At 30.5% G+C, this 15,283-nt stretch overlaps 1 protein-coding gene across 1 annotated transcript in view; it reads right to left on the bottom strand.

The window, feature by feature from the left end:
* LOC129981278 (aromatic-L-amino-acid decarboxylase-like) overlaps positions 1-15,283 on the bottom strand; it is a 49,978-nt gene that overhangs the window by 27,362 nt on the left and 7,333 nt on the right. Inside the window, exon 2 of the mRNA XM_056092050.1 lies at positions 13,826-14,046. Within this exon, the coding sequence (XP_055948025.1) occupies positions 13,826-14,026 (201 nt within the window). The 5' untranslated portion in view covers positions 14,027-14,046. The remainder of the gene's footprint in view (positions 1-13,825; positions 14,047-15,283) is intronic.

The raw sequence follows: 15,283 nt of genomic DNA, 5'->3' as shown, positions 1-15,283 counted from the left end.
TTGAAATTTAAAAAATATTTATAGTCATATTTGATTTGATTTGTGAAATGAATGTAATATAGTTTTGTAGATGAATGACCGAAAAGAAGAAAAATTTGGAATTAACTTCAATTTATTTTTCCATGGGAGGGCATGGTTTGTACTGGGACTAAAAGCGAAACTCGTCTGTTCGTACTAGAACACAAGAAAGAAACTATGAAAAATTTGCCCCATAGTGTAATTTTGCTAAGAGATTTTTATAGGGATTTCTTTGACACATGCAGATTCAGGAAAAGAAATTTTGCATATTTGGGAGCTATGTTGTCAGTGATAGGGAATTTTATCCCATCGCTTCTAGAGTAAGAACTAAAAAGTGAACCATTTTTTAGAACGCTTTTATAAATAATTAAAGACAAAAGTGGTTCTCTTATTTGGATCAGAAAATAAGATCAAATTTTAGATCAAAATAACATAAGCAAATTTAAGATTTAAAAAATAGGAAATTAATTAACATAGAAATTAGATAAGAGTTATCATTACATGTATATATTAGAACATGTTTGAAAAGTGTGTAATAATGTGCAGAATGCCTGTGAGTGTATTTTTCAAAACATGCTTTATTTCTTGTATTTTCTCACATATTTAAAGAAAAAGTCTCTACATTAGAACACATAACAAGAATCAATGATTCTCCATATCCTGTTGTTGTTGTTTCTTATGGCACTTGCCACGCACAAGCCAGCTGTTCAAAGACAGCCGATTTAAGACTAAGGGGAAGTGCCTCTTGTTTTTATCGTTGAGCCAACTTGGGCCAAGAGTGCGACTTGACTACTCACGCATCACAACCTCTTTTTACAGGAGGGCACATTCACACATCTCATAAATAGAACAACCATGCCCAAACCGGGACTCGAACCCAGGACGCCCAGATCACGTGGAAGATGCGCTACCCTTATGCCAGGACACCAGCTCTCCATATCCTTTCAACTCTTAACATAATGAGAGTAACAATGCACAAATACATGATATATTTTAATTGATTTGGGTAGAAACGGCTTTTCAAATTTTGAAGAATCATTGATTCTCAGTAAGTCGATTTGGCATGCAAAGTTTGGTACTTCTTCTAAATGTTCTTTCATTAGATAGAAAAGCATTTAGATGTATTGAAAAACAACCTCATAAAGTATTGTAGGCAGATAAATGAGAAAAAATACAGCTTTCATTTTTTGAATAACAGAAGTCCTCAATTTAATGGATACTATGCATATAAAAAGTTTAAAATGTATTTTAGGTTATAATTTCCCACTTTATGAGGAAAAAGGAAAATTTTAACATTGCTTCTTTTAATGAAACACAAATATTTCTAACACAACTGTGAGCTTACAGTTTAATTTCTTCCAACAGAATCTACTAATATAATCTTTCAAATTACTTAATTTTTTATTATTGATAAGGAATCTGAATTCATTAGAAAATATATAAATAAATTTCCTAAGAAAATGTTTGGCATCTAAGATTAATATCCAACTTTTTGTCCGAAATTAAAATTTGAAGGAAAAAAAGCGAAAAATGCTGCTTTTCCTTTTACGATTTTTAAAAATCATGACATATATTAAAAATTACTCATAATATTTTTAAAGAAACAAATTAAAAGCCAAAATGCCGTAAAGTGATTACTTTGACTCCAAGGGATGGAATAATTACACTTAATTCCTTTTATCTCTTTAAAAAATTACTTCGGTGAAATTCCCTGCAGTTCACTACTATAAGTCACCCTCTTCTTTATTATTTTTCTTCGAAAATAAAATGTCAACTCTTTGTTTCGAAATTTTTTCTCCCTTTCCTCCATATTACTTTTTTTCCCTCGGTGCTCTTCGATGTATCGCATCACTTGGTTGCTCCGCAATCTCTTTAATGCATTCCATTGGTATCCTAGCAACACCGATTCACGATCCCTCAGCTATGCGCTTTATTCCTTTTTTTCGAACATCTCTCTCCTCCCCTTTCGTTTACAGAGCGGAGGTTACACATTTTATAAAGGCTTCTGGGATTATTTACATGCATTAAGAGTACCGCAAAAGTTCTCAAATGATTTCAACATTCGAAATCATTCCTTTCTTTACTTTTTTTTTTTTTTTTTCATCTTCTTTGAAACTTAGAAAGGCATCTCTATCACGTCATCTCTATCATCTCTATGGCGACAAAAGAAAATCATTTGATGTGCAAATTTTATTGAGCATTGTGGGTTGGATTTTCATCATAAAAGTACTGATGGCCAGAACGGATGAAGTTTAGAATTTTCCGATTTTATAGTTTTGACCTTTGAAAAAAATCTATCATAGAGTGTATATTTAATATTGATGCGAATTTGTAATATACAAAGTCAGTTTCATGCAAAGAAGAAAGTTTTACAAATAGCTTTAATGGATGTTGGGTGGATGCCGGGTCAATGACAGTAGGCTTGATTCTAAAACGTCCTGACATATATCATAAAAATTACTCATAATAATATTTTTAAAAGAAACAAATTGAAAGAAAAAGAAGCCTTAAAGTGGCTTCATTTGGTGATTATTTAACGGTTCTGATGACAAAAATGGAAGTACTAGAAATTACTGGAGAATTTTGTCTTTATCTCGATTAGGAGTGAAGGTACGATATCCTTCTAGAAGCTTCTTTCCCCTGTCACATGAACTAATAAGAAGTTAACCGACAAAGTTTGGAGGAATCATTAATCAATTCAAGAGAAAGGATAGTCGAGTTAAGTCTTCTTTGGAGAATTGATCTCCAACAAGAGCTTTGCACTGTTGCGATTGTTTAATAGATTTTTTTTTTAATTACTTGCAGATATTTATAAAGGTTACCCTTCGGCTGTGTATTTTTTTGTGTTGAATGAAGTGTTGTTTCCCTTTCTGAATCTGTTACGGATTTTTCGTATCAATATATATATAACTTTGAGCATAATACACATATTTTAATACAATTCAAATTCAAATATTTATTGAATATTTAATGCATATTTAAAATTGACAATAGATTTTTTGTCAAGATTGGTTTTAAATTCACAATTTTTCAACTCTCCTGCCCGTGGTGGTCTGCTGATAAGGCCACCGCTTCCGGGTCAGAAGGTTCCCGGTTCCACGGAAAAACTACCAGATCAAGGTCTGATGTGCGCTTTATCCATTGGGGCCAAATGTCCTTATTCTAGTGTAGTGCGGAAGATAGAGAGAGCACGCCAGCTCAGATGATATTGTTGTTGTTCAACATTTGTTCGAAATTATGAGGTCCGTCCCAAAATAGTCCTTGCGTTGCTTCAAAAAGGAAAGCTAACATAACTAAACTAATCAAAATCTAAGACTCTTAGATTGATACTTTTCAATAAAATAACCAAAACTTTTGATATTTTTCGAAATTTCTGTTCAATTAAGAGTGTCATAGATTGGTTCGAATTTTTCAAAAATGCAACCTTTACAATTTCAAATTACATTATTAAAAAACACTAAAATTTATTTATGATTTTCTTCAGTTAAAATATCGTTAAAGCTATAAAATCTAACCTGTATTCTTCAAAACAAAACACTAGATTATATCTTTAAATGAAAAAGAATACACGACAGATTCCCCCCCCCTTGTTTTGTCAATGTTCATAAAATGCTTTACATTTCAGTTTCTTCTCAGGTTTTTGAAGGTTTGTAATAAGTCCAAGTCCAAACAAATCACATCTGAACATTTTCCTGGTTCTTTGACTTTTTCTCAGTGAGAAACAGATACAAAATCTTTGCTTTAAATTTGTTTTTGGAAAAGCATAAAATCTCAAAATACTCTAGTTTTTTTTTGACATTTTTGGATATTTTGGACTAACGTAATTTGCACCATTCAGGAGTGATTTAAAAAAAAAGTGTAATTATGCTTTTAATTAGTTAAAAATTAAGAAAAATGTTGGAAGGGTTCTTTTTGTGATAAATTCTGAAAACATGATCAAACAAAAATTATTTTTATATTATTTCAAATATTAAAAAAAATATTTTCATTCATATCAATTTAATTCGTTTTGTTTAATTATAATAATTTTTATATAAATCTTTTAACTTTATAATACTTGTTGTTGCTGTAACAAAATTTACACCATTTTCATTTTTTAATAAAAATTTTAACTATGCATCGATTACACGAATAAAGCTCAAATAAAAAAAGAAAAGTTTATTTATTTTCCTTTGCTTCAAAAGAGCATTTTTCCCCCCATCTTATCTCAGCATTACACAATCACATAATATACATATGTTTCTAAACATTGGGCTTTACAATTAAAAGCAAATTGGTACGAAATTTATTGAATGAATAAATGGATTTGAGTTTCAAAATAATGACTACATACAAGATGAAAAGTAGCAAAAATATATTCTTAATCATTTTTAAATTGCAAATATCAGATGATTTCATTTTTACGAAAAAAATCACCGTTTCTTTGTACTTGCTTTTCTTTTCTGAATACCATATTCCCAGAAGTCAATAAAAATTAAAAAAATTAAACATTGATGGCCATTTTCAACAGCTTTTGCTTTTTCACGTCATGCAGTTTTCTGAATTCACTGTTCGATTTTTTTTAATAAGTATATAAACAAAACCTCACAATGGTATAAAATATAATTTGAGGCATAAACACAACTCTAATGCTGAACGATTCGATTCATTTTTCTCATATTTTCATAAAAATACTTCAACTTATCAAACCCATTGTTGAATGAGCTGAATTCTCATCTTTTATATTAACTCTGAAATTATCATAAACATTGTAGAATAGTAAAGAAGTCCATGGATGTTTACATCATCCCTGCTAAATGCTTCGCAATGATTCAATCTTCTAACCCAGAAGGAGAAAAAAAAATAAGAAATTATAGCAAGATCTCGTGCAGTTACATGTTACAAGAAATTCACATACTTTTGCTGTATCAGTAACATCGCGTGAATCTTAAATGAGTATCAGTTGAAGCATCATAAGATTTTGCGCATCAGTGAACTCTATCACAAATGAATCAGCAATAGGATGAAGGGAAAAGCATTAGAAACTTGAAACGAATATAACGTGTACATGCCGTTACATGTCAGAAGAATTTCACATGAATGCTCTTTCTGTATCAGAAACATTGCATAAATTACTGATGAATATCAGTACGAGCACCATAAGATTTCGTGCATTAATATTTATCATAATTGACTCAGCAGTATGAAGAAAGGAAAAGTGCTTAAGACTCGAAACGGATATAAAGTGCACATAACGTGTATTATCACACAGGTACTATTAGCCATAAAAAAAAGGATTAAAAAAAACCATGCAACTAGCCACTAACATAAAGAATCTCATACAAAAGTTAGCATAAAATATCACCAAATAAATAAAAATTAGAAAATACATTTTTTATTTCCCTGTGAAATCAGTTTTTTGGAATTATTCTATTTTTACTTTCTGGTATACGTAGTATACAGAAACAATAGTAAACGTCAAAAATTCCAATGCGATATTTTGACGAATCTCCACATTTTAGATTTCCCTGAGTTCAAAAAACACATATTTAGAAAAAAAAAATACGTCTGTCTGTGACAAAGATAATTTAAAAACGCTTTGATATAGGCGAATGAAATCTGGTATACTGTCTTTGTACCAAATGTGCAGATTTCTATCAGCTTTCGAGCAAAATCTGCTCAGAGAAAGCCTTTCTGTCTGGCTGTTCGAATATCATTTAACATGATAACTACAAAACGAAAAGAGCTAGATAAATAAAATTCGGTACACAGAATTAACATTTATAGTCTAGATCCAATCAAAATTTGAGCCAAATAAAATACAAGAAATTGAGCTTCTACCGGTCTATACTTTTAGAAACATGTAAATGCGATAACTCAAAGTCACAATTACTTAAATATATCAAATTTGGTGATTTTATGACTATAATTGTATTTCTACGTCAAATTTTTATTTCAATCAATTGAGAAAAGCGTGTCTAAAACATAAATTCGATTTTCGGATACTATTAACCGCATGTCAGGGATGAATCGCCAAATAACTCGTCAAGGATAACGCGATAGATTCAGTAAAAATGCTAAATTCAAGTAAAATGTTAATATTTGTAACTATCGTACACCAATGCTATGCAAGGTGTTCTCTGGGATAACCCTTTTTTTAACCCTTTCGCCGTCTTCTCCTGACCGTGAAAATTTCTCCTTAGCGTTTGTTTTTCGCCGCTTTAAAATAAAACAAAATTAGAAAACTTAAACAAGTTAACATTTACAAAACATTTTAAACGTTTAAAAGTTTTAAAATGTAGAAGAACGCTTGAAGCGCGTTATGGCCGCCGTGCAGAAGTTTCACTTGAACGCGCAAGAAGCGTTGCGGATGGCGAAGAGGTTAAAGAATATGCGAGAAAGTTTTGGAGAGACCACTCCCTCTGGTTTAAATTGCCGATCATTTAGAAATATTTTGCTGAAGAAATACTGAAAATACATGAGATATTTAATTGAAATTAGGCATCCAAACATAAATAATAATAATTCAGTGAAATACAAAATAATAATTCTGCCATTACATCTTATGCTCGCAACATATATTCATTTATTATGCAGTTTAGTCTTAAACAATCCTATATGTATCTTGCCTCATTTTTCTTCTAAACAAAGAAAAAAAAATTATTCTGGCAAGATACGTATTGTTGTCCTTCTACTGCTGATATGTGAATCTTATGAACTTCGGACTCGGAAAAGTTTTACGATAATATATTCCCCCACAGAATAAATATCCATTCGATGGCTTTTTCTGGAGACAAGTTCCAGATTACTGCCCTCGGCGCGGCGAATGGCGTATGACGGACCACTCGGAAATGGTTTCATCCATCATAACGACGGCCAAAGTGTTTTCGCCCATCAAAACTGCTCTCTCCCCGCTTTCCGGCCTACTGACTGCAGAATGAAACAGATATCGATTATTAGAATGAGCGGTTCTTCTAGGAAGAAATTGAGAAGTTAGCCGGGAGAGAGGATAGAATTTATTTTACTGGATACTATTTATCCCATTCTTTCAGCTTTCAAATTTTTGATATTATTATAATATATTTATTATCAACTTTTTTATGAATGATTACTTCTACTCAGCATAAGTTTTCGCTATTTTGCTCTTGAAATGTAGAAACAATTCATTCTAATTATCTTACCGGAGTACTCTTATTAAAAGGTTTTGACGGTTTTTTTTTTTTTTTCAATTACAATTTTATTCGACTTCCCTAAGCCATAGCATTATATTACAAAAACAATGCTTTCAATAAATGTCCTGCCCTTTTTAGACCAATATTGAACCTTAAAAAATTAAAAATTGTGCAAATGCTTTTCCCTATCCAAGCAGAGGTGTTCATAATGCTAGGATTTGTTTAAGAGTATTCTAAATTTTGTGTGAAATTATTTTGGACTCCATTCCCTCTAGCATACAGGGCTGTGTTGGCTTGATGGTAAGGTTTCGAGTTCCCAAACGGAGTATTTCGATGCCCATTTACACCGAAGAACCGTCGTGCAAATGGATCTGGTGCACGTTAAATCCGATAGGGCCAAACGTCCTTCCGCTGGGGTGGTGTGGAAGTTTGGAGAGGGGACGTGCCAGCACAGACGTCATCGTTGTCATCTGACCGCTGCTCAAAAGTACGAGGTCCGTTCTAAAATATCCCTTGCGTTGCTTTAAAACGGGAGAATAATCTAATGAAACTAAACAAAACCCGCTTGTACACAAAAACTGTTGATTACGTAAAACTTTCAAACTTAGTATAAAACTTATTAGTGAATATGAATAATTACCAGTTTATTGCATTTACCATTACATATATATATCTTATATTAGTACAAATGCATAAATCTCAACGAAGTGAATAAAGCTAGTATTTTTTCGATGTATTGTATCTTTAAAATTCAGTAGAAGGGGTAAAAAAAAAAATCACATGGGATTAAAAAGGGTAGATGGCGAATTGTTATTTCATGTCATTTAAGCTTATTTGAAGTTTGGAAATTCAAAATAAAAAAAAAGAAAGAAATTCGTGACATTCATGTTACTTTTCGGAACTCATAGCCGGTTTATAAATATTCAGAAGTAAATACTATATAGGCATTTTTTTTCAGGAGGAAAACCGTATAGCATATATCTGCACATATGTAATTTTTTGTATAAAATTTCTTTTCGTGCTTTCCCACGGATAGTAAAAGATTTAACTGTACTGGGAAGACAATCCGACAATAATACTATCCGAGAACATAGTAATGAAATTCCCTTTATTTCACAATGGAATTTTTGCTTTATCTTCAATTAGCATGCTTATTGAAAACGAATTTTGTTAATTATTTAAAGTTTAATATTTTAAGTTTTAATTGTTAAGATTATTTTCTGATGATGTTTTAAAGTTAATATTAGAGTTATATTAATAAAGTTAAACATTGTGTATTTCGTTGCATATTGTACGATGTAAAAATCATTACAATCAGAAAATAAAAGGAATGAAGACTAAAATGTTACGATGACATCCGGTTTTGGAGTAGGGCCCGAATAGCTTTAAATTTTTTATCATATATTTGTATAATTACTATTAAGTAATGAACATTAGAAAATTTATATATATTTTTTTAAATGACACATTCGAAAATCGAAAACAAAAGAAAGATAAATTTCCAAAATCTAATCTTTAAAAAAATCTTTTTCATTTCTTAAAAATGCGTGATCTAGACTACACAGAATTTTAAATTGCGTTTTGATAGCATATTTTTATTTATATTTTATAGTTCAGACGTTACTACGATAATACAAAACGAACATGATAAATTTATTTGAGTTTCACAATCTATCTCTGAGATTATTTCAATTTTTTAAAAGAAACTGGTGAAGATAATACTATATAATATTTTTTTTCATTGATATAATAAACCTTTGTTGCTGGGTTTTTTTTTTGTCCGATAGCTCATTATCTGTTTCGCAAAAGTGAGGATAAGCAAATGAAATAAAAATTATTTAAAATGAATGTATGTTTTAGATGATTATCTCAAACACTTACAGAGCTCAGCATTGTGACTTATCATTTTCTACCACAATTCAATTTCGACCACACATTATACGCATATGTCTGAAATCATGATGCTCGGGTTTTTTTTTTTTTTTCATATTGTTATTTGCTCCTGGTTATTGCTTTAAGCAGAGACAAAAAAAATCATTTCTGTTTGTTAGACTTATCATTTCTGTTTGTTTTACTTTTCCAACTTCTTTTGTGATCTAAAAAACATTTATGGAATTTTGTCGCTCTGTATGTGAATACGATAGCTCTAAAAAGTTTCAAGCTGCATGGACGATGTTTGCTCCGTGGTCTTTACACCAAATTTGCAGAATTCTTTCAAATTTTTAACAAAATCTATTGAGAGGAAGCCTGTCTGTCTGGTTGTCCGAGTACAAGGGGGCGCGATAACTTCAAAACGCGAAAAACAAGATAAATAAATTTTAGTATACACATTTAGCATCTGTATACTCGTATCAAATCTTGAACAAAATCGATGAAAGAATGGACCATCTGTCGGTCTGCGCTTTCGCTTTTATATTAAATACGGTAATTTAAAAACTATAGCGACTTAAAATAAAGAAAATTTTGTGTTTGATATTTTTAGTAAAATTTTAATCCTTTATCTTATTTTGGTTTCAATCTTAAGTAAAAAAAAAAGGTGCCAAAAGATCGTATTCTTACTATACTATTAAACATAAAACACTTATGTTCGGAATTCTGGCAACACAATCTGAGCACTCGCAGCATTCAGGTTTTTTTTCTTTTTTCTTTTTTTCAAGATTTATTATTTTAGGCATGTGGGGAAGGGCTTAACACCTTTATTAAAGAATATGCGAGAGAACTTCGGTGAGACTACACTTGCTGGTTAAATATGTGATTGCTACGTCGTCAAATTCTACTGATAGTTTATTGCATTTTTAGAGTACTTTAGAATGAGGTCGGATTAATGCTGCAGCTAATAGACATCTCACTCAATTTTCACTCTAAACTAGGATCAGATCTTATCAAAATTGAGTGCAGTAGATCTGTAAAAGCGGCAGTTTTCCATTTAAAAGCTTAAAACTCTATCAAAAAATCTTATAGCCCTAAAACATTTATATAAAATTATTGTATTAAAACTGCAAGCCCAACATTTCAAATATCATTGTTTAGGAAGGTATAAGTTAGTCCTCACAACACTAGTTATTCTATTACCCAATTGTATCCTTGATTTTATAAATTATTTCTTAAAAATTTAAAGTAGCTCTAGGCCTTTAGTAATAAATATTGTATTATTAGGTATTATTTTTTCGTCTATTTTTATCAATTTCTAAAAAATTCATTTCTGAATTATAGCAACGATAACGCGCGAGCACAAACTGTAAAATACCTTGTAAAAGTGCGTGTTTATACAAGAAGTAATAAAAATAAAATAAATGTTGTAGAATATATTAGAATCCATAACAGCAAAATATGAAAAAAATATAATATTACTAAACAACCGGTTTTTTTTTCATATTTTAAAATGGTGTAACAAGGATTTCTGTGGTAAAATATGCCCCAAGTAGTTTAGAAAATAATTAAGATATCAGTCAATTTTTAATTTTCAACTATAAATGCAATTAAATTTTCTCAGAATTCTGAAAGCTCTTTCAGCGTCAAATTTGGTAATTCTGGTACAATAGTCTCTTCTATAAAGTGTTTTGCATGTGGCTATTAGCGTTGGTATGCGTATACTTTCAAGCCAATCTATAAATATTTTCAACATTTACACATTAAAATGAATCCTTGATTTGTGATGGGTCAGGTCTTATTATGTCAGAAAAGATTAACTAGAAATAAGTAAACAGAATATTTTCCATTGGTCCAAATTGCCAGAAACATTGATGCAATGTCGTTCTTATTCGGTTTTTTTTAGTTAACGCCTGTCAAGTGATTGAAACGTTTATTTCTGATTTCTGTTTCATTTTGTTAGTACTTAATTTTAAGCAATCATTGTTTGATGACGTGATAGACGTCATGTAGACGTCTTGTAGACGTGATACCAGAACGAGTTTCGTAGTCAAACTCGCGAAACGATCGCCAACTGTTAAAATGCACGCCAAATGGCCGCGACATTGGATAGCAGCAAGTAAACATTATTTTGTTTTGTTTGTTTTGTTAAACATTCAATTTTTTGCTTTATTTTCAGTTAGAATTCTATGGATTGCCTCATTTTGTAGGCTATAATTTGAAGAAAATTTATTTTTGGTTGCTGTACATTAGTTTATATATATTAGATATAATGCGTATGTTAGCATTATATATATATATATACAAGCCGGCTTAGGCGACCAGCATGTCCTCCCCCCCCCTCCTCCAAATTATTGACTTTTAAGGAAATGGAACGATTAATATGCTTTTTATTTTACAAAAAAAAAAAAAAAAAAATCAGCACGTTGTTTGATACTAGTGAAAGATATGGATTTAATTGAATCAATTTACAATAAATTATTGGAGTGCAGTGTAAATTAAGAATTGTGTATATTGCGAATAAAAGCGGAAATAAAAATCCTACTCTCGAAGGTAATGGCTAAAGAAGGTAGCTTTTTACTCTTAAAGACAACTTATTGGATGTTTAATAAATAAGAATAGATTTCATCATAACACTGTTTCAGATTGAAAATAAAACAAGTTTAATAGAAAATATTAAAAACAAAGAAAATTTAATGAAATTAATATCATGATAAAGGTAATTATTTGAATTTTAAAATGATGCGAAACCATTTCTGTGAGATAAGGCAAGATATGTACATCATTTTCTACAGTAGAGTCATAGCGATTATTCATCCGGCGACAAGTCTCTTTTCGCGCTTGATTAAACTTTGTTTGACGCCTATTTTTATAATCATGATTTCGTTTGCATCTTCTGACTGGAAAGCCCGCAAATGGAAATTTATAATAATATTTTACTGCTCCGTAAGTTAAGTGTTGAATTAAATGCAGCTGTAAAACATTTAATGAAGCAGTCAGCAGATTATTTGACTATTTGCTTATATTTGACTGCTGCCATTCGACAAGGAGTAATAAAACCGATTTTTGTGCCACGTATGCTAGCGTTTTATATGGTATATATTAATGGATTTTTGTACGCTTCGCATTCGAGAGTTAAATAATAATAAAAATGCTCTAAAAAGGGATAAAACTTAACACGAAATCATCAGTTTATAGTTGAATTTAATAATTCTAGTGCAATGGATTGCAAATTTAAGAACCAATGGGAACCCAGCTTTTGGAAATATATAAGTCTGTATGTTAAAATAGTTGAATTGTCTAAATAAGGTTTCATTATTATAGAACATTTTGAAGTATATGAAAGAAGATATTGGATTGCAAAAATTTGATCTTAAGCTCCTAGTCACCCTTCTCTAACAATCTCAGAGATAAAATCTCTAATGTCATGTTCTCTAAAAGATATGAATTCATGCTCTCCAAAGTAATTATGTAAATTTTTGCATGATAAACATATTGTTTTTGGATAGTCATTGAGAATAACAAACAGTTTTGCTTTGTATGACTATTTCATAAATGAAGGGGGAAATTTATCCCATTGACTATTTTGAAAGTAAACTGCCGTGATTAGGTGTAAAATAACTTATATCAGTGACGACAGAATGATTTTTTCAAAAATCTTTTTGCAACTAAATCTTTTTGGCATTTGCTTAAAAACTTCAATGTTTTTCAATAACATATTTTAAGCTTTGAATCAAAACTCTTTGTATTTTATTTTCCATAATATTTGTTACCTCAATATCATTCATTTTACAATAAATTCTGAAGTATGCGCTAACAATAAAGCTATTATTTATAGTTGCTTCAATATTAAGTATTTCATTATTTTTGTCTTTGGATTGAATGTAATTTGAAAGCATTTTGAATGAAAAGGAATCCACTTTTGTCTTCCAGCTTGCCATGAGGAATTTTTACCCCTTTTAAATATTAATACTAAAACATAACGAAGAGAAATTTTTATTCTTCATAAAGTGTTAGTGTAAATTCTAATGCTTTTAGAAGATAATTTATATATTTTATTGATTGGGGTTTTGGAAAATAAGTTTCATTTTAAAATTATTTCATTTCGTTTTACAAAACGATTACATAATTCGCCCATTTAATATATGAAAAGGCAAAAAAATATTAAAACACTTCTAATCTATTCATTTCTAACTGCTAAATTTGATCACTTTATGCATTTAATTCAATACAGTAAATATTCGAACATTTTATTTTTTAAACATGTTTTAAAAATAGATAAATCCAATAGCAGTTTATCTATAAAGACTGCAGAACTGAAACATACTATAAAATTATATTTTAAAGCTGCGCTCTTATCTAATTTGCTTGCTTTTTTATTCTGAAAGTTTAGTACTGTTTGCTAATTCTTTCGCTCTGAGAATACGTTGATCAACAAAATGGGATAGAAACAGTAAAATCGTGACATGAATCAGCATAATAACGTTTTGAATAATGAGTGAGAGGCATCATCCGAGTACAAAGGGTAAAAATAAACAAAACATTTATGTCAAATTTAAGTTTAATGTTTCCAAAACTTATTTAGACATCTTATTGTTCACTGACACATAAATTCAATTAATAGTTTAAAAAAAATGCCTGAGATGAAAAAATCAAAATTTAAAGTTCTCAATTTTTGAAAAGGTCTAATGTTCGGAAAATCATTTATCTTCTATTTATAACAGAAATATACTCTTAACTATAGCCGAGTAATCAGAAATTTATTATAATATCAAAACATCACTTACCCCAGGCATGATAACTTTCTCAATGTCCTTCAAGACATCCTGCCATTTCTCGGGATCCTCCGGAGGGTCTTCTGGCATTAGGTCCCGGATATATCCGGGTTGAACATTCGGTACAACCGGTCGTGTCCTTATCGTTTCCAGATAGTCAGCGACCATATCCACCAACTCCTTACCACACTTGCGGAATTCATCGGCATTCATCTTGGCAGACAGATCCCCTACTGTAAGAAAATCGCAAAGTGTTCTTTAATCGGGCTTTTGGTTGCCTGGATGCAATCCAAAAAAACACGAGATTTGCTTTTCAAAAAAGATCTAGCAGTTCTTTGACTTAGAACGAGATTGCACAACCTGACAGAACGAGAGTACAAAAGGAACAAAAGAAACGATGACACGAAGAAGAAAGGAATTGGCTCTCGTGCTATGATAATCGAATGTGCAGCAATTGATAAGTTCTTAAGACTGTGAATTGTGTTGTTTCAAGGAGCGATGGAATTTTATCAGTCATCAAGAATGAAAGTGTTTGTTGTAAGATAATTCATTTTTTTAATGACGTCAAAAAATCTTAGTGCTTTATCATACTTACAGTCGCTAACAGAACATGACAAAAAATATTTCACGGCAAGTAAAAATTTATTTGTCATGGTATTGCGGGAAATTTCTATACCCGAAGTTCTTCAATCTTTACTACAATGTGAGAGGATTAGCATTTAAAATGAATGAAGCATTTATCATTTGAACTATTCCTCAAATTTGCGATTAATGTGACAGTTCACTTTAAAATAGTTTTTTTTTCTAAAATAAGTTACTCTGAGATGGCTTTTTTTAGTACCATTCGATGAATTAATTTCAGTCATAATTATACAGACAATTATAAGGCGATTATACAGATTGCTTTCTTACAGATTTCAAGACGATTGCTTTCTTACAGATTGAACTTATAAAGGGTATATGAAGTAGTGCTGCAATCAATTAAAAAATTCGACTTCATGATTTGTTAAATTTCAGATTTCCATGAGTCCGGAAAAAGAAACATTTTTAAACTCTGCCTCTCTTTGAGCATGATAACTTTTAAAAAAAACTGAGAATAGTTCAGATGAATGAAATTTGGTATCTTTTATAATATCAAAATAATGCATTTATGTTAAATTTTGAAGAAATCAATCAAGGATCTCGCTCGTATCTCTGTCTCTCCGTTTGCATGTGTGCATTGTTAAAGCTTAATAGTATTGTTCTGATTATATGTGTATATGTACAAACAAAAACACAAAAATCAGGAAACTAAATGGAAAAATTTTAGTATATATATTAAAAATATATAGATATTTTTTCCAATTTTTGACGTTAATCTCAAAGGGGTACCCTGTCTATTTCTCCGTTTGCACTTGTGTACGTATGCATGCTAGGTTAAAAACACAACAAGCAAGATCAATAAAATTTGATACCCAAATGGAAGATTGA

The sequence above is a fragment of the Argiope bruennichi genome, chromosome 8 (assembly GCF_947563725.1).
Source record: "Argiope bruennichi chromosome 8, qqArgBrue1.1, whole genome shotgun sequence".
Taxonomy (NCBI): Eukaryota; Metazoa; Arthropoda; class Arachnida; order Araneae; family Araneidae; genus Argiope; species Argiope bruennichi.
The sequence above is the reverse complement of the archived record's forward strand: the minus strand, read 5'-3'. Positions and strand labels throughout refer to the sequence as shown.